Genomic DNA, 22,389 nt, shown 5'->3' with positions numbered 1-22,389 from the left:
CTCTCTCAATAAATAAACTTAAAAATATTATTGTGATTACCTACTTTTTAAAAAAAAGATATTACTTAAGTTTATTTATTTTGAGAGAGAGAGAGAGCAAGCAGGGGAGGGGCACACAGAGAAGGAGAGAGGCAGAGAATGCCAAGCAGACCCCTCAGTATCAGCACAGAGCCCAATGCTGGCTGGGCTCAAACTCACGAACTGTGAGCTCATGACCTGAGCTGAAATCAAGGGCCCAACGTTCAACTGACTGAGCCACCCAGGTGCCCCTATTTTGATTACTAATTTCTAAGAATAATACTGTAATTTAGCCCTTTTATTTTTGACTGCTCACCTTTTCCTCACCAACACCCAACTATGTTGTAAAAATGTACATGTCATTTTAGGTTTTCCCTTTACACAGACTTTTTTTGAAATAGAAAGGGCATTTATTCCCTCTTGTAACCTGCTTTTAAAAAAAATTTTTTTAACACTTATTCATTTTTGAGAGTGGGAGAGACAGAGCGTGAGTGGGGGAGGGCCAGAGAGACGGGGAGACCCAGAATCAGAAGCAGGCTCCAGGCTCCAAGCTGTCAGCACAGAGCCCGGCACAAGGCTCAAACTCACAAGCCATGATCATGACCTGAGCCAAAGTCGGACACTTAACCTACTGAGCCACCCAGGCACCCCGTAACCTGCTTTTTTAGTCAAAATTTTAATCAATATTTCTTGTATTGTAAATCCTTCTATAACATCATTTTAATGGGTGTATACCTTAATTTGTTTACTTGGTTCTCTTTTTTTTAATTTTAATTTTTTTATTTTAATTTTTTAATGCTTTATTTATTTCTGAGAGAGAGAGAGAGAGAGAGAGCGTGAGCAGGGGAGGGTCAGAGAGAGAGGGAGACACAGAATCCGAAGCAGGCTCCAGGCTCTGAGCTGCCAGCACAGAGCCCGACGCGGGGCTCGAACGCACGAACTGTGAGATCATGACCTGAGCCGAAGTCGGATGCTCAACCGACTGAGCCACCCAGGCGCCCCTGTTTACTTGGTTCTCAACTGGACTGGCTGCTAGGATGTTTCTAGGTTTTTCACCATTAGAGACCACACTGTAATGGACGTCCTCATTGATAAATCTTGGTGGCCATTCTTAGACTCATGGTTCATGGGGTGATCTCACTGAGCTTCGATGTCCAATGGATGGTCCCTCCCTTTCCAAGGGGTGGTGCTGCCCAGATCATCAGGCTCAGGTATTTGGAAGTAAAGGCATGGTCACTCAAGTCAGTGCTTGAGAAATGCCGACACTTCCCCCCTCTACCCCACCCCCCAGTTCAGGTCTTATACAGACCATCACCTGGTGCCTTCTGGCAGGCTACCAACCCCAGGGCCCCTCTCTTCTCTCTGCACCTCCTGCCCTTCTTGCTATGGGGCTGTCCCTTGAGGGTATAGAATGGCACCCTCTGTACATCCTGGACTTTGTCATTAGGTTCTTTCTCTTCCTCCTCTCCTTTGTCATGTTAGGACCTTCCAGGCCCCGGCCAGAGAGGAAGGGCTGAGCTGCGGCTGGGAAGCACCTTCAGGTTTACTTGTGCTCTTACCTGGACAGATCAATGTCAAAATCAGAAGTCAAGGTTGTTTGGCAAAGACTGGGCTGCAGGCAGATGCTGCCGAGGGAGAAGAGTCCACAGAGGAGAGACGAGGGTGTCTCGGTTGTGTGTGAATCTGGGGAGGCAGAGTATTAACCTACAGAAAATGAAAGAATTAACTCAGGGCGCCTGGGTGGCTGAGTCAGTTAGGCGTCCGACTTCGGCGCAAGTCATGATCTCAAGGTCTTGAGCTCTGTGCTGACAGCTCAGAGCCTGGAGCTGCTTCGGATTCCGTGTCTCCCTCTCTCTCTGCCCTTTCCCCACTCACGCTCTGTCTCGTGCTCTCTCTCTTTCTCTCAAAAATAAATAAACATTAAAAATTAAAAAAAAAAAAGAATTAACTCAGTAGGTGGATTCTCAAGATGGTTCTGAAAAGCACATTTGGCCCAACCCAGTCTTCCCCCATCATGATGAAGACACGGCTGGCGGACGGCTCTCCCGGTGAAGCTGCTCCTCTCCTCTGTTCTCTCCGGGGCTGTGGGCGGCACTGCCGTGGTCCAGGCTGCCTCGCCTCTCCGGATGGCGTGGGAGGGGTCAGAGGACCCATGCCTGTAGCAGGGCTTGCATACCACCCCCAGCCCGAGTCCCTGTCACCGAGCCCTCCCCCCCCAAGTTTGCGTGGGTTTGTCAGAGCAGGAATGGACGTGCTGGTTGTTGCCTGCAGGCTGGCGCTTAGGAGGTGTGGCCTTCCTGACCTTGTCCCGTCTGGGCAAAGCCCACGGATGCCTCAGGGGACCAGGAGTCCTGGCTCCAACCCACACCTCTCCTGGAGGCTCCTCACTTGTGTTTGCTTTTCTCCCTTTGCCTCGTCCAGCTCCTTCTGCTCCGGTAATAAACCCACAGGCCCCCAACTCGGCCACGGGCTCCTCCGTCCGCGTGTGCTGGAGCCTGTACTCTGACGACACGGTGGAGAGCTACGTGCTGTCCTACCTGCCAGTGCAGGACGGCTCGCCTGGGAAGGACCAAGCAGGTGAGGCTCCGCCAAGGTCGTACTCACGCTCTGGAACGGCCAAGGGCCCCCAGAGGCCGGGGAGCAGTTTTCCCAGTAATCGAAAGGGCAGAGGTGGGGTGAATCTGTGTATGCAGCTCCTTGGGGCTGTTGTCATCCGGGAACTACCTGGCACCCGGGCTGCAGGCAGGGGGTGTGGCACAGGGCACGTTGGGGCTGCCTGGGGAGGCCACAGGCCAGCTAAGGTGCCTGGAGTGTAGGTATAGCCGTCAGGCCAGAGCTGTCCTTGGGATGAGTCCCTGTCGGCCGCTGTGTGCAGAAAGGGTGGGGATGCCCCTCCNATCCCCCCCCCCCGCCCCCCCGCCCCTGGGCTGGCCCTTCTCAGAGCAGCCTCCTGCCGGGACAAGTTGGAGGGTTAACCTGCAGACCCCCGTGAAGCAGCTCGAAAGGGCTACCGCTGATCAGACCCACATGCGCAGGTTGAGCACGCTCCTGGGAATGTCCCCAACCCTCCAGGGTGGGCAGCTCTGGGCCCATCCCCTTCTCAGGGACACGGAGCTGGTGTGGGCCTAGGGCTGGGCGTAGCTGCTTCCCCCCTCCCCACACGACAGATAAGCCATTCGCCGGGTGGGAAGAGAGGGCTTTCCTTGGGGATTTCCACCTCATGGGCAAGGGGACTGAGACAAGAGAGAAAGTGCTGTCCGTGGGGACACAGTGGGCGATGGCAGAGCAGGGCAAGAGTCACGTGTGCAGGCTCGCCACACAGAGCTCACTGCTGCACCAGCCCAGGCAGGGGGAGGGTCTGAGTGCCGAAGGTGAGGGTGGGTTTTCTGTGCAGGGACTGGGAAGGAAGGGGAATGCTTGAGAAAAGTAAGGGTAAGATTAAGTGATGCTGAGGGAGGTCAGAATAAGGTGAGCGGATGATGAGGGTGATCTGAACAAAGACTAAAGAGGCCACAGTGGGGAAAGAGGAAGATTTTAAAAGAGAGGTCAAGGAGGGGGGCCTGGGTGGTTCAATCGGTTGAGTGTTCGACTCTTGATTTCGACCCAGGTCACAATCCCAGGGTCGTGGGATCAAGCCCCACATCAGGGTCGGAGCTGAGCGGGGAGCCTACCTGAGATTCTCCCCCTCTACCCACCTTCCCTTCTTGTGTGCTCTTTCTCTAAAAATTAAAAAAAGAAATTATGAAAGTAAATAAATACAAGGGAGGTCAGGGACCATGAAGCCAGGTCTGATTAGCCAGTCCATGTCATGAATCATCCCTGTTGGCTCTCTCTGCAGACACACAGGAGAAGTCATTGTGTTTGGGTTGTGTCATGGCAATCTATGAAGATCTTTTCTTTTGTAATGTTTATTTACTTTGAGACAGAGAGAGAGAGAGATCGTGAGCAGGGGAGGGGCAGAGATAGAGGAAGAGAGAGAGAATCCCAAGCAGGCCCCACATTATCAGCACGGAGCCCGACACAGGGCTTGATCTTACAAACTGTAAGATTATAACCTGAGCCGAAATCAAGAGTCACATGTTTAACCAACTGAGCCACCCAGGAGCCCCTCTAGAAGATCTCTTAAATGGACCACTTTGTAATAAAGGAACTGATATCAGAGGGTGGGTAAATGAGTTATCACTGCCTTTCAAGACTCTAGGGAGGTTTGGAGGTGTATCAGTTAGCTTTTGCTGTGTAACAATACCCTATCCTGCCGTATTCCACACACATATACATGACTTATTGGCTTAAAATGACAAACATTTGTTATTTCTTATAATTATGTGAGTTGGCTGGACGTTCTTCTGGTCTGGGCCAGCTTGGCTACGTAGAGCTGGGTGGTGTGGGATGGCCTCACTTACAGGTCTGGGGATTTGGCAGGGATGACTGGGGCCTCTGTCCATCGGGTCTCATTGTCCGGGAGCCTGGCTTGGGCTTGTTCACGTGGAGATGGACAGTGTTTGGGGCGCCTGGGTGGCTCTGTGGGTTAAGTGTCCGACTTCGGTTCAGGTCATGATCTCGCGGTTCGTGGGTTCGAGCCCCGCGTCGGGTTCTGTGCTGGCAGCTCAGAGCCTGGAGCCTGTTTCAGATTCTGTGTCTCCCTCTCTCTGACCCTCCCCTGCTCATGCTCTGTCTCTCTCTGTCTCAAAATAAACAAAAACTATTTTTTAAATGTTAAAAAATAAAGAAATGGACGGTGATCACAGCAGCCAGAGGACAAGCCCCCTTGCACTCGCGTTTCCCAGGCATCTGCTGGCATCATGTGTGCTGCCGTCTCATTGGCCAAAGCAAGTCACGTGGCTCAGCCCATCAAGGGATGACAGGAAAAAATGAACCTCTTGAAGGAGCAGCAAGCCACACCGCAGAGAACACATACACGGGTGGGAGGAGTTTATGGCCAGTTCTGTCAGCTACTACAGGGAGATTCAGCACAGCTGATTTGGAGCCACTTGGCCTCTTTTTGGGGTTGAATTCTTGTCTTTTGTTTTTTATTTTTTGTTTTTCAGAGTTTACAATGACTGTCAAAGAAACATATTGCTCAGTGAGAAATCTTGTGCCAAATACCCAGTATGAATTTTGGGTCACAGCTCAGAACAGGGCTGGCCGCAGCCCCGCCAGTGAGCGTGCAGTGTACATGACAGGTAAGGGGGGCCCCAGGAGCCACGGCTTTCGAGGTGTGGCAGGACATTTGATTTCATTTGGAAGGGCAGGAATAGCAGCCCATTTTCCTTTCATTTAACACACCAAACCTGTGTTCCTAGGACGGAAGGGACACTTGCTCAGAGTTGGTCTCAAAACATCAGAAAGCACTGCTCACAATCACAGCATCATTTCACCTTTCAGCCGCCTTCTGCTCCAGGAACCGTCTGAAAGGGATTCCCGGCATCTTGGGCCATGTGGGCAGCCATGACAGAACACCACAGACCGAGTGGCTCATAAATGACAGAATTTTAACTCTCACAGTTTTGGAAGCTGAAAGGGGCCTGTCCTTTTAAGCCACCAGCATATTTGGTGCCTTGATGTGAAGCCTTCCGGGGCTGTAGACAGCTGACTTTGTTTTGGCTGCGTCCTCACACAACAGAAAGGGACCCAGAGCTCCTTGGGCTCCCATTGATGAGAGACACCCTCCTCATCATGTCCCAAAGACCCCACCTACCGCCACGCTGGGGAACAGGCTGCAACACATGAATTCTGGGCGGGGGGAGGGTACGCAAATACTCAGTCTCTTGTACCTGGTTTGTTTTTTATTGCACTGAATGTCTTTTGTGGGCAGAGGTTGTGCTTGGTTAGCCGTGCTCTGGACAAACTGTCTGGATAGGAGCAGAATGGTCATTCCTCTCCCCCTTTGTCCCGCACTAGCGCCCTCCCCTCCCATTATAAAAAGCAAAGAGATACGGAGCTGCGAAGAGGCTGCGCTGATTTGCTGGGAGTCTGGGAACCTGAATCCCGTGGACTCGTACACGGTGGAGCTGACCCAGGCGGAGACGCCTGAAGCCTCAGGAGTGACTGAGTGAGTCATAGTCATGGCCGAGGTGTGTGTGTGTGTGTGTGTGTGTGTGTGTGTGTGTGTATGTGTGACACCTGACACAGCTCAGGAAATGCCCAGGGCCTGCAGAGAAGGACAGAGTTTGGAACCTTAACTTTGGGCCGCTTTGTTTTCCTGAGAAATTTCTCAAACACTATTACTGAAGGTGCGTGATGTGTGAGTAAACAGTTTAAACCTCAGGGATGCTTTTCCAGTCCAACGAAGATTTACCACTCATTCATTCCACAGTATTGCGGGCCCGGGGCCGGGACCTGGGTTCCAGGAGACTAGATAGATAAATTCCCTTCCCTACGGAGCTGACTGTCGAGTGGGGGCAAATAGACAGAAAACAGGAAAACAAATACATAAAATAGAAGGTGCTCTGAAGGAGAAAGACATGTAAGGAGGAGGATGGGTGAAAGTGGAGACCTGTGTGGATGGAGCGAACATCTAAATGGAGACCTGAACGGAGGAAGGACCAGGCTCCGAGGATAGCGGGTCGGCGGCGTGGCCCCGGGGCAGGAGCGAGCCAAGACCCCGACAGTCCGGGAGCAGCCCCCGCGTCCAGGGCTGCCCAGCAGTGGAGCAGAGGGCGCACCACCTGGTTCTGGAGAAACGGAGGAAGTGGAATTGGTGTCAACTGTCAGGAAAGACAGACTCTTCTGTGCTCAGTGCTAGGCCTGGAGCCTGGCCATCTGTCCCACACCCTCTGTTCTAGGTAGAATCCACGTGTCCACGGCCACCTCAGGGCTGACCTTGGTTATTTACCTCTCGAGATACTCGGGAGTGGGGCAGGGGCGTCCGGCGGTCCTGGCCACCTGAACGATGCCAACTTCTTGTGCACTTTGTGCTGATGCTCCAGGAGCACCTGACACCTGGGGCCGTAATGATGGGCGTCACCAGGAGGCTGGCCCGTGACCTGGGGTAGTGCCTGCCCTCCCAGCACAGATCTAATCATCTTGAAGAAGGGACAGAACTCCTTCCCGGAAGGGGCCGCGCCCTCCCCTGCATCTCTAGCTCATGCCTCACCAGCTGCCCTCCGTGTCTGGCTCGTCACACTGGTCACGTTTTAGCTCCTCCTACTTCCCGTGTGCCTTCCTGCCGTGGGCTCCTTCCGTGTAGGAGACTCCTGTCCCCGTTTCATCCAGTTACGTGCAAGCCATTCTTGAGAGCTCAGCTCCAGATCCACCTCTCCGGCCTTGTCCACCGTGCAGCACGCCGTCCCCGCGCGCCGGGTACCAGCTTGCGCCTCCTCCCTTGCTGGCTTGCAGAGGGCCTCTCTGCCCACCTCGCCCGTGAGCTCGGTGAGGGCAGGGACCACATTCAGCTTTCCCCAGAGCCTCCCCTCCAGTGTCTGGAACCTAAGGGGCTTGGTTAGTGTTTACTGGACGCGTGTGAAAGCGCCGCACCGGCCCGCAGCCACAGCCTTCGCCTCGTCGGATGAGGGCGGTGTAAACGGGCATCACATTGGAGAGAAGCCTTCTCTTTTCCCCTGGACTGAAAGGGGCTTAGCGATTGCGGACAAGGCCGACAGTTATCCGCTTGTGTTTGTGTGCGGTAGAATTGCAATAAATTGGGTCCCCGGGGGGCTTCTGTGCTGCCCTTTCGCTCTCGCCAGAGATGTCGGTTCATAAACACAGACCGAGGTACCTGCTACAGGCCCAGCGCTGGGCTGAGGCGGGCGGCACTCAGCCCCCGCCCTCGGAGAGGTTCTGACCCATCAGACAGCTGGGGGCACAGTGGGAGACCGAGGCCAAGCGTGAGACAGCTGGGGGCTGGGGACTCGGGCTGGGGAGCCCCGAGGGCAGAGGGCCACAGACACGAGGAGTAACAACTGAACGAGGAAAGTAGAGCTGGAAGAGGAAACCCGCCAGCGGTGTAGGCCGGAGGCTGCGGTGCGAGGGCGAGTTTAAAATCCCAGCTTTAAAAGGGATGTGCCGGGGCCTGGCTGCCCAGCGCACCCCCCACCCCGTGACTGAGGCTCCCCTTCTGTGCCCAGGTCGGTTGTGGGCATCCCAACGTGCGAGGCCCTGGTGCAGCTGCAGCCCAGGCAGCGCTACACCATCTACGTGCGAGCCCTCAGCGTGGGGGGCCCCAGTGCAAGGAGCGACCCCGTGACGGTCTACACCACAGGTATGTGCCCTGGCCTCATGCCCTTAAGACCTCAGGGAGCCACTTTGGGGCAGACCAGCGCTGCACGGCTTCTCTGGAAAGTAGGCCAAGTCAGGCTCTGCCACTCTCCCTCTTGCACGTTTGTTCTCTCTCCCTCTAAAAGACATAAAATGGAAGAAAAGAGTGTATTTATGAAAACCTTAAATGAACACAAATCAGCAAAAATTATTATAGATTAAAAAATGACCCTCGCTTGGAACCGGCAAGCTGGCAGCAAGGGCGCACGTGGTGCATCGCTTCCCAGCTGGGAACCTGCAGACAGCGAATGAGATTTCCAGCAGCGTCAAACTGTGGAAATCATTGTGAACAGCTTGATGGCGATGTTTGCACCCAGGTGTCAGATGAAAGAAGTGACAGAATAGGAACTCGAGAAAAAAGAACTTAGCTAAGTCACTGTAATGGAGAATTAGTTACTATGTTCCTAAATAATGGATTTTTTTTTTACTAAATAAAGTTTTTATTAAGTAATTTTTTTATTCAACAATCTGTTCTATACCATTTTTTGGTGAGCTCTGTTTTAACCACGATTTGGGGATGGCTGTAATCTCCTTGCCTCTCCGCTACTGCCCTCATTGAAATGTTGAATTCCACTTCCCTTTGTCAGATTGGTCGTTAATCTCCTCAATTCCCATTTCCCTTGGCAGGTAGGTTAGAAATTCTTGTCCGTGAGCAGGCTCTTATAAGCCTCCCAGCTTAGAGCAAAGCCCGTGGAATCAGGGGGATTTGGGGGTTCAAATTTGAGTTGTGTCGTTGCCAGTTTTTTTTTTAAGTTTATTTGTTTATTTTGAGAGAGAGAGTGGGACAGGCAGAGTGAGGGAGACACCGAATCCCAAGCAGGCCCTTCGCCATTAACGCAGAGCCCGTCAAGGGGGCTCGAACTCACGAACCATAAGATCATGACCTGAGCGGAGATCAGGAGTCCAACACTAAGCTTAGACTGTGCTACCCAGGTGCCCCGCCAGGTGATTATTTTTAAACCACCTGGTGCGTCAGTTTTCTCCTCCCCAGGTGTAAATAATAATGTGGTTCTGAGAGTAATTGAGGCTTGAACCAGGGGAGACTTGCACACTGCCTGCTGGGGGCGAGGCACGCTGGCTCCCAGCGCATGCTCACCGCCACCATCGTCGGTGGCGGGAGGGAGAGGACTGTGAGGCCAGGACCCCCGGCCGGCACGGGGGTGGGACTGGCTGGGGCTCTTTGCGTGTTTCGCCCACACAGNCACACCTGCCACGCCGGGCTGACCATTTCGGAGGATGGGTTCACGGTCGTGCGGAGCGAAAAGAAAACCCCAGCAACGGAGCTGCTCCCTAGCAACACCCGGTTCACCAGGTACTTCGCCAGCCAATCACTAGAACATTCCGTGACTCTCCCTAATACACGTTGTTTACATAAAAAGTGGTGATGACAGACCTCGAAGAGGTCCCAGAAATGGCTAGGGGTCTGGGGCGGGGGAGGGGAGGCTGGGGAGCTGGAGCGGAGGAAGGGTCTGGCTGGTGTGGGCTGAAGACACCTGTTGTGGCTTCTGAGGTGGGGTCCGGCCGCCGAGCTGGAGGAGGCAGACCCTGCAGCCACGATGAGGGGCACTGACGGGCGTTGGGGACAGAAACAAGCATGTAGGTCTCTCAGGCTTGGGCTGGTGCTCCGTCTCCTACAGCCGGTGAGGGATTGTGCTGGTGCATGACCCGAGGGGGGGGCGGTCCCCCAAAAGACGTGCGCCGTCTGTCTAGAAGTGTAGCTGTTTCCAGTCCTTGGTGCTCAATTCACATTGAAGCAGTTTATTTATGCCTCACTTCTTTCCAAATACTTAAGGAAGACTTCACATGAGGGGCAGATACACACCACTGAAATAGAAAAGTCAAAGCGATGGGAGAAAAAGAACAGAGGTTAACGCCAAGGGCTCATTCCATTTCCATGGTTACACATTAAAGGTGGCTCTCAGCTTCCTGGTCCCATCCGGACAGGAAGAGTTCTTGGCCCATTGGTTTTAGAGTTAGGAGGATCTTCTAAGGAGGCAAAGGGGCTCTCCCGTGGGGGCTGCAAGGGCTGTGGATGGAAACTTCATCCAGGGGCACCTGGGGAGTTCAGTCAGTTGAGGGTCCGACTTTGGCTCAGATCATGATCTCACACTCCGTGAGTTCAAGCCCCATGTTGGGCTATTTGCTGACAGCTCAGAGCTGGGAATCTGCTTTGGATTCTATGTCTCCCTCTCTCTCTGCCCCTCCCCTGCCCTAGCTCTCTCTCTCTCTCAAAAATAAAGAAACTGCATCTAGTCTCCCTCCCTGGGTCCTAGACTATCCCGGAGCTGGCTTTTCCGCTGACGTTGGCTCCCTGCTGGCCTTTTTACTGTGTGTGTGTGTGTGTGTGTGTGTGTGACCTACTCTACATAAGTGTTCGCATGCAGTAGCCCAAGTGTGCAGGGTACCGTGGAAAGCAACTTGATCCTTTCCTGCCTCTGCCCATTCTACCTGGGGTTGCGGGGCCTGGAGAGGAATGGGAAGCAATAAAGGCCTTACCTGTGTTTAAAAAAAAAAAAAATCAACTGAGTAGACTTTTAAAGATCTTATTGGCTTTATTCCACAAGCTGTGAACCGGGTTCCACCCAGTCTAGCAGGCAGACAGGAGCTCTCGGGAGCTGCACAGGATGAAAGGCTTTGATGGGTCAAGTTACTGTAGGCGAGGTTACTTCCTGCAGGGGACAGCAGGGTCTGTGAGGCACGTCACCTCGCTAGTGCTCATCGGGCGACTCCTGGCTGGTTTAAGATTCCATTTCTTGGTGACTGGCTTAGCGTAACGGGCTCCATTTTGGGCCTGTTGTCCTGTTTTTGGCCTGTCGGTACTAACTGGTACCAGTGCGATGTGGGTAGGCCCCTGGCAGCCCGTCAACCTCCGCACCCAGTGGTTCTCGTTCTTTCCGCCGAGGCCTCCTGGGCCCTCACGGGCAGCTTGGACGGGATCTTCCCACAAACAGTCCGGAGGCAGCTTTCCTGCAGTGGGTCCTGTCCACACCCGGCCCTCTGAAGGCACACCCCCTGACCAGGCCCCTGCTATTCACTGCGTGTGTGGAAGCTCCCCGGGCAGACCCAGCCTCGAGCAGCTTCGCTTCAGCCATTTGGTGTTGCGCTAAAAAGTCACCAACAAGTTTTTGGTCACCAAGTCCTGCACAGGGGGGAGGTGTAAGTACTCCTTCCCGCCGCTCGCCTTGAACTAGGGGGGATCTCACCACCTGTTGTTCTGCTCTTGGCTTTTTGGGGTCCAGCCAAGTTAGACGGTCCCGTTTCAATATCCCGTCACCAGTATATCCATTGTCCTGTGAAACACCATGCTGTGCGCTGGGCGTAAAGAGACAAAGATACTCTCCCTGCGCACCTGACTCAGGCTGGCAGGCGGGGGAGAGACACGTGTCAGACACACCTGTAAAAGCTACGGCAGCATATGGACAAGGCACCGTAGGAGCCCCCGGGAAGAAGGCTTCCTGGAGAGGCAAGGGCTTGAAGGATAAAAGGGAGTTCTCCAGGCCAACAGGGCAGAAGAAGTGCCTCCTACATGGACAAGCAACGGAAGTCAGGGAGCCCATGTGTTTGGAGAGCTCCCAGCTTAGCGTGTCTGTGGTGTAGGGTCCATTAATGGGAAGAAGTGGGAGATGAGGCAGGAAAGATGGAAAAGTTCTAGTGCAAAACAGGTTTGGATCTTATCCTTTGAGGGGTGGGAATTATTGGAGGATTCAAGTAGGGGAAGTGACACAATCAGATTTACATTTCAGAAGGATCCCACTGTTGGGGGGGGGCAAGGGTGAACTGGGGAGGAGGGGGAGAAGCAGCTAGGAACCCAGGAGACCCGAGAAGGGGCTGTGGAGGCCTTGAGCAAATTGGCAGTTAGGTGGATGAGAGGAGCTGATGGGCTCAACAGATACTTAGCACATAAAACCAACAAGGAGAGAGGCCAGCTGGTTACGGGACGAGCAGGGGAGGGATGCATCAGGGACTGTGACGTATGGTGTTTATCAGGTGCTAGACATGTTCCAAGAGCTTTACGTGGATTAGCTCACTGAATCATCACGACAGCCTGTGAGGTCCATCCCATTATCAGTCCAGTTTGACAGATGAGATCATTGAGGCACAGAGAAGTAAAGCAATTTGCCCAAAGGCACACTGCTATTAAGGGTTGGAGGCAGAATTAAACTAGAAGCTGAGCATGTCACCACTACATTATTCTGTCTTGGGTTACTGTTTTCTGCCTTTGATTGCTGGGTAGATAATGAAATCTATTAACCAAAACGGAGAAAACGCGAAGTGTAAGTCCTCCTTCCCACCACAAGCAAAACACAAAGTCTGGTGGGCTGTGGGAGGGGTGGGAATGTGGTAAGCTCTGTTGGGGACATTCCAATGAGGGACAGCAGGTGGGTGGAGATGTGGGCTGGAGCGGAGAGTAGAGATGGCTTTGTTTTCCAGAGGAGGAGCTATGTCATGTGCAGCCTCCTTCCCAGGGCTTTGCTTGGCCTCCAGAACTTGGAATCGGAGAGCAGAGATCTCTTGCTAATGACCCCTGAACAAATCTGCCCAGGGTTTGGGGAGGCCACTCAGTTTGGCTAATGTAGAAGTTTCCTGCAGGAGGTGATTCTTCATTTTGGAGATACTGATCTGATTTGAATTCCACCAAGAACCTTCCTCGGAAGAATGCTGTATTGTTGTAAAACAAAACACAACTCTGACCTTTGTAAGTGCGGTTGCTCCCAGTGGTGTCTTGCAGGTCGATTTTGATCATTGGTGAGGAATTTGCTATTTGCTCCTCTCAGGTTTGCGTCTGTGTTCAGATCCTGGTCTTCTGCCTGTAGCCACCCCTCAGATATGTGTCACCTCAAAGCCTCCATGCTAGTTGTGTAGCATCAGCGGGGCTGGTCGCTTCCTGAACTTCAAGTGCATGGTTCCCTTGACTGTGCTGAGTTCTAAGTTTCAGTCCCTTTTGTTTGCTTTAATTTTTTTCAGTTTATTTATTTTTGAAAGAGAGTCAGAGTGTGAGCAGCGGAGGGGCAGAGAGACAGGGAGACACAGAATGCCAAGCAGGCTCCAGGCGCTGAACTGTCAGCACAGAGCCTGATGTGGGGCTCGAACCCACAAATCTGAGTCGAAGTCAGATGTTTAACTCACTGAGCCACCCAGGGGCCCCAAATCCTTTTTTTTTTTTTTTTTTTATGAGAAAGTGAACCAAATCTTTATTTTTGTCACTAAAAAGTTACTAAAAATGCAAATAGAGCCTTTCCTAACTTGCTCCAATTACCAGCAGGGTAAGAACCTTCCCCATCCATCAGGTGAGCTGAGGATGAGCCACTTCATGAGGGAGGTGTTCAAAACACTGGCCTCTGCCTGCAGGCCGACCCCAACGGCTGGCATCACCCCCCTGCATGGCCAGGCTCAGGCTGCCCCCAGTCACATGCGCCTCCACTTTCTAAACCCAGGTGTGTTGCGGTCATGGGGAATCTCATTCCAATCCGAGGGCGCCATTACTGGGAGGTGGAGGTGGACCAGCGGTCGGACTACACGGTGGGTGTGGCCTTTGAAGATGTCCCTAAACAGGAGGACCTGGGAGCAAACTGCCTGTCTTGGTGCATGAGGCACAGATTTGCATCATCACGGTAAAGTAGAATCTGGACGCCCAATACTAAAATTTGCTTTTAAAGAAGAGAGTGAGAGGCTTCACTAGCAATAATTAAGGCCTATAGTAGGTTTCAGAAGATATTCTGAGATAGTTCGCAGCTCTTTTCCAGCCCTTTCCCCTGAAGTCCAGATGAGAAGAGGAAGAGCAGCTTGGGGTACTTTTCTTTCAGACAGAAATAGCTAAAATTTGTGGAGAGCTGCTTCTGGGCCAGGCACTGTTGCATCCGCTTACATGCACCATCTTGTTTCCTTCTCACAAGTATACGACCCCATTTTAAAAATAAGCTAGGCCTCACAGCATCAGATAATCCATCCAACGTGGGGTTTTGGAGCTTGGAATCCAATCCAGGCAGTCTGGCTCCAAAGACAGCATTCTTAACCACTAAGTGATTAGTTTTTCATTCATGCTCAACCTGGGTTATTAAATGGATACCGTTTGATCTGAACCCCCAATTCCATGTTTGTGAGTGGCTGAATAGCCATGGCTAATTCTGGTTTGCTTCTGCTGCTAAGCACTCTGTCCTCCACGCATGGATTAGTTCTAGAAAGTTGGGAAAACCCAATGAGGTGCAGTCCTGTGGACATTTTCAGACTTAGGAGGCCTCCCTTCACCTAAAAAATTACAAAAATTTACACCACTTCCCCAGCACCTCTTGTGCCATGGGCCTCTGACCCTCATTGGCTTGCTGTCCCCTATTCATGTTTGATCCCATCTTCTCTGCTGGTGAACCTCCTTCACGGTCAATTAAACACTGTCTGTCATGCCCGCGCATATGCGGGAAGACCAACCTCCCCCCTGTAAGATACCTGGACTGGAATGGACTCTACTAAAGCTCAGACCCAGTCTGAGGAACAGAGGAAGTAGTAGGCACTGAGCCAAATGGCTTATTTGGACATTCTGCCTGAAGTGTAACAAAGCTAGAAGTCAAAGTACCCTCTCCTAAAGAGGGAAGAACAAAGGGCAGAAGAGAATGGGGAGAGTAACGGAAGAGGAGGAGTCTGTGTACGGTGGGAGGGCTGGGTGGTCAGAAGTCAGAAGAGGGTGGAAACATGAGACAGCGGGGAAAAGGACGGGCAAAAAGCCGAGGACTAGGCCACGCAGCTTCCACGGCCCCACCTTGGAACGACACAGGACAGACAGAGTCGCGAGTGGGGAAGGACAAGGTATCCTAGCTGACTCTGTGTTGTGCTTTCATCCGATGCTGTGGTGGGAGGTGGAGGGCAGGGCTCCCTTGGCTTCTGGCCGCTGCTTAGCTAAGGAAGGAGCTGCGGGGAAGATGAGGCGGCCGGGCTGGAGCTAGGCTGGAGCCGGGCTGGCTCGCTCTGTCACCGACACCATATTCCAAGTGCTCCTCCCAGGCGTGGGGCCCAGCTTGGCAGCGCCGCGCTCTGCAGGCATCTGTAGGTAGCAGGGGTAGGAGGTTCCCGTGGCTGCTTTGGGTTCCGGCCATTTTTTCAAAGCACCCGGGCTACGGAGCAGGGGGAGAGGGTGCTGGGCGAGGCTGCGGGGAGCGGTGACGGGCCCCTGCTGGCCACGCCGCATCTGAAGGTCTAAGGACTGTGCCTGAGTCCCCGTGCACAGATTATACCAAAAGGCACATTTTATTACATGAAAGATCATGAGCCTCCCCGTTTCAAACATCTTTATTACAAAGGCTTTACACATCTGAACCTTAAGATCCAAAATTTTAAAACACCTATTTCTATGCAAACTCTGATGCAGTAAGAGTGTACATTACTGTACGTAAGTTTCTTAGGTGAAGGGATTGTTCAAAAACAAATGAAGTTTAAAAAGAGAAGTCTCTTAGGACAAATTTTAGAAGAGAGACAGTTTTGGAAACGAACTGTTACTCTGGTAGTCAATTAATTGAAAAGCATACCATGATCGTAGCATGATCTGAGAATATGAACATTCTGGAAGTAGCCCATCTGCGGAATTTCCGAAGCCGTGTCATATCACTGTTTACTTTTCAGGCATGAGTATGAGTTCCTGCACAACAAGACGACCCCAGACATAAGAATAACCGTGTCCCCGAGGAAGATCGGCATTCTGTTAGACTATGAAAATGCAAAACTGTCATTTTTCAATGTGGACATTTCTCAGCATCTGTACACATTTAGTTGTCGGCTTCACCAATTTGTGCATCCCTGTTTTTCTCTGGAAAAGCCTGGGTGTCTGAAGATCCATAACGGCATTTCAGTGCCAAAGCACGCCACGTTCTACTAGGCCGTCCTGATGCCAGCTCCCTCTCTTCTGTCCCCTGCCCCCTCAGCGGGTTGAACTTGGCATTCAAGCACGGGGTCCTAGTCCTGCGCGCTGCCGCCTGCATGATGTTAGGTTAGTCACTACCAGGCCCGGCTCAGACGAAATGAACTCCGGGGTCTTTGAAGCGGCCGAACTGTGGTGGTCTATTCGTTTGCACGCAAAGTATCTGAATGTCCGAGGCCTGCAGAGCTGGGGGCGGGGGCAAGGGACGGAACAGCTACAAAAGCGTTAGTGGCCGCACCAGGCACACCCGGGACGTCCGCTCGTCAGCCGTGAACAGACTCGAGAAGGCGAGGGGCCGTGCACAGAGCAGCAGGGCAGCCCCGCGCCTTCTCTGTCTGCCCCGGAGTTAATGGCAGTGATGAGCCTTCTCCCACTGAGCACCGTGTAACCCGTTCCTCTCCCTCCCGCACCTTCCCCCACGCACTGTGACGTCTACCGTGCGCACTTCCACAAAGGCGGGGACAGGGTCTGTCTCGTCCATCATTCGGTCCCTAAGGGCTAACACGTAACAGTACGCACCAAATACTGAATAAATTGGTATTTTCTTCATCCAACTACTGTTCTTGGGCGCTCACTGCTCTCCGTGTGAGGGACGGCGGGGCTCTTTCCCAACGACAGCAAGGGCGCAGGGCGCATGGAGGGGGGGACACGGAGACCACCGGGAGGGAGGCAGTCCGAACAGAAGGGCGCCTGCGGCGGGACGGCAAGACTGGGCCGAACGGAACACTCGCTGCTACACACTCGGCTCCACGTAAATGTGGCACTTTCATTGCATCGGGGAGGGTGGGGGGATGGGGGGTAAATTGGGGAAAATAGAGAACATTAGTCACAACTGATTCTAGGAACTGGCCTGTAACGTGAAGAGAACCAGACTGGAGATCAAAAGACTTAGATTTGATTGCTCCTCTGCAGCTACTCTGCGAAGAGTCACACGATCTTCCAGAGCTCCCGTGTCCCTTTAAACAGAGAAAACATAGTACTAATCTCAGAGGACCGGGAGATTTAATGACGAACACGGTCGCGCACAAGATGGGACGGACGGCAAACGCACGGCAGCTTCGGGAGACAAAAGGTGGCCCGCCAAAGGCAAACGCGGAGCACCGTGCGCGGAGCGGCCCCTGGGCCGGCAGCTCGGGGGCTCCTGCCCCTCTGCCCTTGTGCCGTCCTGTGACCCCAGCACCGGCCCCGGGGCTGCCTTGCTGGTTCTCCACGCGGGGCTCTGGCTGCCACTTAAAGCTCTGCATGCGGCATCCTCGAGCCTGCACGGGCGGGCACAGAGTTGGGGACCCGCCGCGTCCTCGGGCCTGTATGTGCAGGCGCAGTCCGGCACCCCACCTGTGAAGCGGTTCTCAGGGACCGTTCCGTTCTGCCCCAAGGAAGCCTCTCTACACAGATGTGCCCCGTATCTCGTCACTCATCATGGTTCGTGGGAGCTCAAAGTTCTGTGACTCTAAAACTTTTGTGTTTTCTGGCCCAAAGTCTGATACGACGAACGCCTCTCATCTCCTGTCTCAAAACCCTGGCTGTTGATAGAAAGAGCCACTCAAGTTCTGGAATTAACAACTTGACAGCTCGTCTCTTTCTCTCTCTGTCTCTCTCTCTCACACACACCTGCCCCGTCAAGCTGCATCACTACCCTGAGATAAGAAGGTACAGCCAATGTAAACACAGAGATGGTTCAAGTTACTAAGAGAAAATACATATGTGTGTATTCAAAACTGATCATAGCCACTGAGACAGAAACTACCAGGCAGGAAGTAAGCGATCACAGATAAGGTGAGTTTGAATTCAGCTTTCTAAAGGCTTTATGGAATATTTCACATGTAATCTGAACATGGATAAAATGATTAAAAACTCAACACCTGTAAGGTTTGAGTAAATCTTTTATTGACCAAGAAAAAAACATCCAGAATTTGTGTTGACATATAAAATCCACTTACTTGAAACGAGGCAGATGACCAACTTAAGGCATTCACAATCCTTCAGTGTAGTGGTTTTGTTTAAACATGTTTCTTTAAAAGAAGAAAAATAAGTCTAGAACGGAACCATAAAACTTTTTTTTTTCTGTAAAATAGTCCAGTTCCTAAATTACCATGAATAATCTGCTGAAACTAAATTTCAACAAGGGGCAGGATTTACCTCAAGGCCATGTTCACCTGCAACCTGCTGATATATCTGTTAAAAAACAAAACAAAACAAATTTTTAAAAAGTCAGAACATTGTAGCCACAATCCCTAACACTGTGCACACGAAACAAAAGATACAGGCCTGTTCTTTAATCTGTTCTTTTCTTCGCTTTCCTTATATTACTTTCTAACTCTGAGTAAGTCATTAACATAAACTTTGGCTTCCCTCAACAAAGGGGAAAGAGAATACGTAAAATAACCACAGGTTCTTGGTGTAAACTAATATGGGTTTAGTAATTCAGAATAATCGGAATTTAAGGCACCCTTAGATTTCGATGGGCCTGAAAAGTTGGTCAGAGACACTGGTTTCCGGTAAAATAAACTGCCTTTTATGTGGAAAAGTGTATGTTTAATAATGGACTTCCTGCTGATTCCAACAATGATATGCCATCCCTTATACACATCCAATAAAATCTGTCTGAAGCCCATGCTTGGTGATCGGTATAAAGCGGAGCGAGTGCATGGGCAATGAGGCCTTTTCCTTAATGCCTCTCACCCTCTCAATATTTGTCAGAATCATAACCTTACATGGCTCACACCCCGGCAGCTGCCCGCAGCGCAATCACCATGACGTGGCGTTCTGTAAATGAGATACGCTGGTCTCTGTCCAAGGAGCTTTAGCTACCAGAGAACTTGCTGGACCCTCTGAAGGCTGCACGACGGGAAAGGTCCCGTCGTCCACTTTCCTGAACAACTTCTCCAATTTCCAGCCACCTTCCTATCAGTTAGTATGGGAAGAGTCTCGTGGGCTCACTGTCTTCTCCCCTCCTTTCTGATCTCTCAATTTACTGTTCCCGTTTTCCACAGTAAGACCACACGATGTGTATAAATGCTGTTGGTAGATAAGTAGGTCTTGAATTTATTTTGTAAACAAGACCTGTTCTATCTACCTTTTCATTTAGGAGGCTAACAGCAGAGTCGGCTTGACTTCAAGGACTCTATTTTCTTAGTCTCCAGAAGACCAAGTCCAGCTTTTAAAACGCTGTCCTCTAGCGTGTAAGACACGAAAGGAATGATAATCGACTACTTTAGAGAACTAGTTACTTTTCAAGTGTTCAGAGATTTGAACTCTAACATATGAGTGCTTCCCTGTGACCAATGGTTATGGAATCTAAACGTAACATGAGAGTTCTTGATTTGGGAAGAGGATTCCAGCCTATTGGAATCTTCTCCGTCAGCAAGTCTCCTAGAAGGAGCGTGACGATGAGCTGGGCACGATGCCCCACGTCAGTAATGATTTTACAGCTGCTGCCGCACAGGTGCTGGTTCTGGTCACGCACATCACGTCCCACCTACCACTTCACTGCTGGTTTCTGCTATTCCAGCCCCAGAAAACACTAGGCCCGATTCACTGACAGATTGCTTTTTGTTCATTCTCCCCAGCCTTTGACAGAATCAGGTTTTTCTGTTCTATTTCCACCTTCATCAAATCCTGGTCAAATTAAACTATCATTGATTTGAATTACAATTCAACTACACAGCTTGCAGCTCAAACACCAGGCGGTCACTCAGATACAGCCAATAAAAATGCTTCTGTAGTATGAACTTGGACTCTAATTTTGCTGTCTCCGCCATGCTCATTCCTAGGGCTAGATGTGGCTTAAGAGAGGCTCCCAAATTTGAGAAGACTGGATTAGAGACCAGAATATAATCCATTCATTAGGAAAGCAATCAATCAACAAAACTGAGGTTTCTCAGCTGTGCATTTTAACAAAGCAGGAACGCAGTTTTTAGAGATGGATTTCCTGAGTACAATCATTACTTCTTGGTAAACCTGTCCTATGTTCCGCCACTCAGAAAGACGCCTACCCTCTGACTTCTTTTCTATCCTCAACATCCATCCAATTGTGGGGTAGAAGGACAGGGAGAGAGAAGGAAAACAAGAGAAGCACTATCCAAAAGTAAGGACAGCCCTCCGAAGAAAGGTAGAAGATACTGGAGACTGTCTTTTGTGTGATTCATAATTTATAAACAAGCCACAGATCCCTAGGTGCCTGGAATGGACCTACCCTTTCTGGTCCACCTAATGCCTGTACAGCTCAAAAGTCACTTCGTGGAAGCACTTCCTAATTCCTCCCTCACCCAGGCAGAGTTAAGTGGCACATACTCACCTCTCCTTGAATCCTTGCGTGCACACTACAACCGTTGACCTGGATCTGCTCCGCTGAGCCGTATGCAAACCAAAGGGGGGAACCATATCTTCATAGTCTCTAATCAGAACATGGAAGCAAAGGCTTTCTGCTGTCGAAGAGCTCACATCCCTGAAAAGAGATAAGAGGCATCGAATTGTCTTCCAGATTAAAAGAAAATCTCTTCATCAGAAAGTGAAGCACTGTCATAGGGCACCTGGGTGGCTCAGTTGGTTAAGCTTCCGACTTTGATTTCTGCTCAGGTCATGATCTCACTCACAGTTGGGCTCCAGACTCGCATGGAGCCTACTTAGGATTCTCTCTCTCTCTCCCACTGATCTCTCTCTCAAAAAAGAAAAAAAAAAAAGCAAAGCACTCTCAAACAGTGTGTTGAGTGGAAGAGGGAGATAAAAAATAGTGAGTCTCAACCTTTCTTCTGTCCCAGTACACCTTCTCAAATGTCAAGTGTCTTTAAAAAGNGGCAAAATTTTAGCCAAACCTCTCTATCAGATGTAGGGGGGAAATGCAATATATATGGAGGCATCTGTCATTCTTAAAATCTCATCCTTTTCTAAAAAGTTTATGGAAATTTTCAGATCCTAGGCTTCATTATTTTAAATTGGAAAAATATGTTCCCAGCCTTTCAAAGAACTTCAAGCTAATCTCCCCCAAATAACCATATATATCTATCTACCAAGGATTTCTGTAAAGTATAAGGCATTTTAAACACCTACTCATGGAATAATGATGAATTCAACAGTGGGTACGTTTCTGTGCAGTTACTAATCCATTGAAAAGTCTCAAGTTCTAGAAGTGAGAGAAGGGAGATGTAGACTCTAGCTGGCTGTGGTCACCGATGGAAGACAAAGGAGCTAAATGGTCAAGAGGAGCGAGTGCAACAGAAACTGCCCGCAGGGGCGCCTAAGTGGCTCAGTCTGTTGAACTGCCGGCTTGGGCTCAGGTCATTTTCTCACGGCTGGTGAGTTCAAGCCCTGTGTCAGGCTCTGTGCTGACAGCTCGGAACTGGGAGCCTGCTTCGGATTCTGTGTCTTCTTCTGTGTCTTCGGCGCTCTCTGCCCCCCACCCCCACGCTGTCTCTTTCTTTCTCAAGAACATTAAAAATTTTAAAATAAAAAATAATAAAAGACACATTTCTAACTCCTGACTTTCAGCCTGCCTCCTCTCCCTATGCTTCAATTATAAACTGAACCGCGGGGGATGACCCAGATGGCTGGTCCTCCTGACACCAAATTACTTCGCTGGCAGACTCAAAAAGTTTGAAAATCACCCGCCGTGTGCATATGTTTTCAAAATGATGCAACAGGTGCTGGTGCCTCAAGCAAGACTCCCCGATTCAGAGCGTCTAGTTATACGCAGGCCCTCGAGTCACATCCTTTAAGTGACCACTTATGTTAAATTCAACCTATTGAATTATTTTTCCTTAAAACTTTCCTTCTCCCTTCCACATATATTCCCCACCGCAGCTCCGTGAACTATCAAGCTGGTTTTTTAGACGAGGTCGAAAACGCTGAACAAGAGTTAGGAATGAGACGTAGGTCGCTGGGTGACCAAGACCCCGCGACAGATAGGCCGACCTCTCACCTCCACTCCGGTTCCCCGCCATACTCCCCGAAACCTGACACGCCAGCCAGCCTGCCCACTAGGGCGATGCTGTCGCCCGCCCCTCTGGTGGCCAGAGAGCAGCCCCACTCTACGCCACGGCCGTACAGAGCCCTGGCGGACCTGATCCCGGCAGCAACTCCACTCTCCTTCCGGCGAGAAAGAGCTCCTTCCGGTTTCCGGTGTGGGGAGGAAGTCCCTCCCTCCCACGCAACAGCGTAACAGAGCGGGACGCGCNAGGAAAGCGAGGCTCTTCCCCGGCCGGCTGCCCCGTGTT

General features: G+C 51.2%; 2 protein-coding genes and 1 non-coding gene across 7 annotated transcripts in view; 1 reads left to right on the top strand and 2 right to left on the bottom strand.

Annotated features, from left to right (window-relative positions):
- Positions 1-16,731, top strand: part of FSD2 (fibronectin type III and SPRY domain containing 2) — a 46,829-nt gene extending 30,098 nt beyond the window's left edge. Inside the window, exons 8-14 of the mRNA XM_077774417.1 lie at positions 2,440-2,595; positions 5,067-5,201; positions 5,920-6,070; positions 8,085-8,221; positions 9,457-9,586; positions 13,710-13,886; positions 15,883-16,731. Of these exons, the coding sequence (XP_077630543.1) occupies positions 2,440-2,595; positions 5,067-5,201; positions 5,920-6,070; positions 8,085-8,221; positions 9,457-9,586; positions 13,710-13,886; positions 15,883-16,135 (1,139 nt within the window). The 3' untranslated portion in view covers positions 16,136-16,731. The remainder of the gene's footprint in view (positions 1-2,439; positions 2,596-5,066; positions 5,202-5,919; positions 6,071-8,084; positions 8,222-9,456; positions 9,587-13,709; positions 13,887-15,882) is intronic.
- LOC144240167 (uncharacterized) lies at positions 10,043-22,288 on the bottom strand. 5 transcript variants are annotated; one of them, XM_077774416.1, is made up of 5 exons: positions 22,095-22,256; positions 21,227-21,299; positions 20,475-20,624; positions 18,317-18,352; positions 10,043-10,098 (listed from the first exon to the last, which is right to left on the bottom strand). In XM_077774416.1, exons 1-5 carry the CDS (start codon positions 22,114-22,116, stop codon positions 10,074-10,076), a joined length of 306 nt encoding a protein of 101 aa, XP_077630542.1. In that variant the 5' UTR covers positions 22,117-22,256; the 3' UTR covers positions 10,043-10,073. The 5 variants fall into 5 exon arrangements, 1 of the variants encoding a protein (XP_077630542.1); XR_013337631.1 differs by lacking the exons at positions 10,043-10,098; positions 21,227-21,299 and adding an exon at positions 18,043-18,211; XR_013337633.1 differs by lacking the exons at positions 10,043-10,098; positions 21,227-21,299 and adding an exon at positions 18,043-18,189.
- LOC144240178 (small Cajal body-specific RNA 15) lies at positions 19,194-19,320 on the bottom strand. Its single transcript, XR_013337639.1, has one exon.
- Positions 22,289-22,389: the final 101 nt, after the last annotated feature.

The sequence above is a fragment of the Crocuta crocuta genome, unplaced genomic scaffold, assembly GCF_008692635.1.
Source record: "Crocuta crocuta isolate KB4526 unplaced genomic scaffold, BGI_CrCroc_1.0 scaffold7, whole genome shotgun sequence".
NCBI classification, from domain to species: domain Eukaryota; kingdom Metazoa; phylum Chordata; class Mammalia; order Carnivora; family Hyaenidae; genus Crocuta; species Crocuta crocuta.
The sequence above is the reverse complement of the archived record's forward strand: the minus strand, read 5'-3'. Positions and strand labels throughout refer to the sequence as shown.

What these genes read in the sequence shown, in the direction of transcription:
- LOC144240167 (XM_077774416.1), bottom strand. Translation starts at nt 22,116, where the DNA reads ATGGCGGGGAACCGGAGTGGAG. An exon ending in GGCGGGGAACCGGAGTGGAG is followed by an intron (nt 21,300 to 22,094) that starts GTGAGAGGTCGG and finishes TCTCACTTCTAG; the next exon opens with AACTTGAGACTTTTCAATGG. An exon ending in AATTCATCATTATTCCATGA is followed by an intron (nt 20,625 to 21,226) that starts GTAGGTGTTTAA and finishes ATCTCTTTTCAG; the next exon opens with GGATGTGAGCTCTTCGACAG.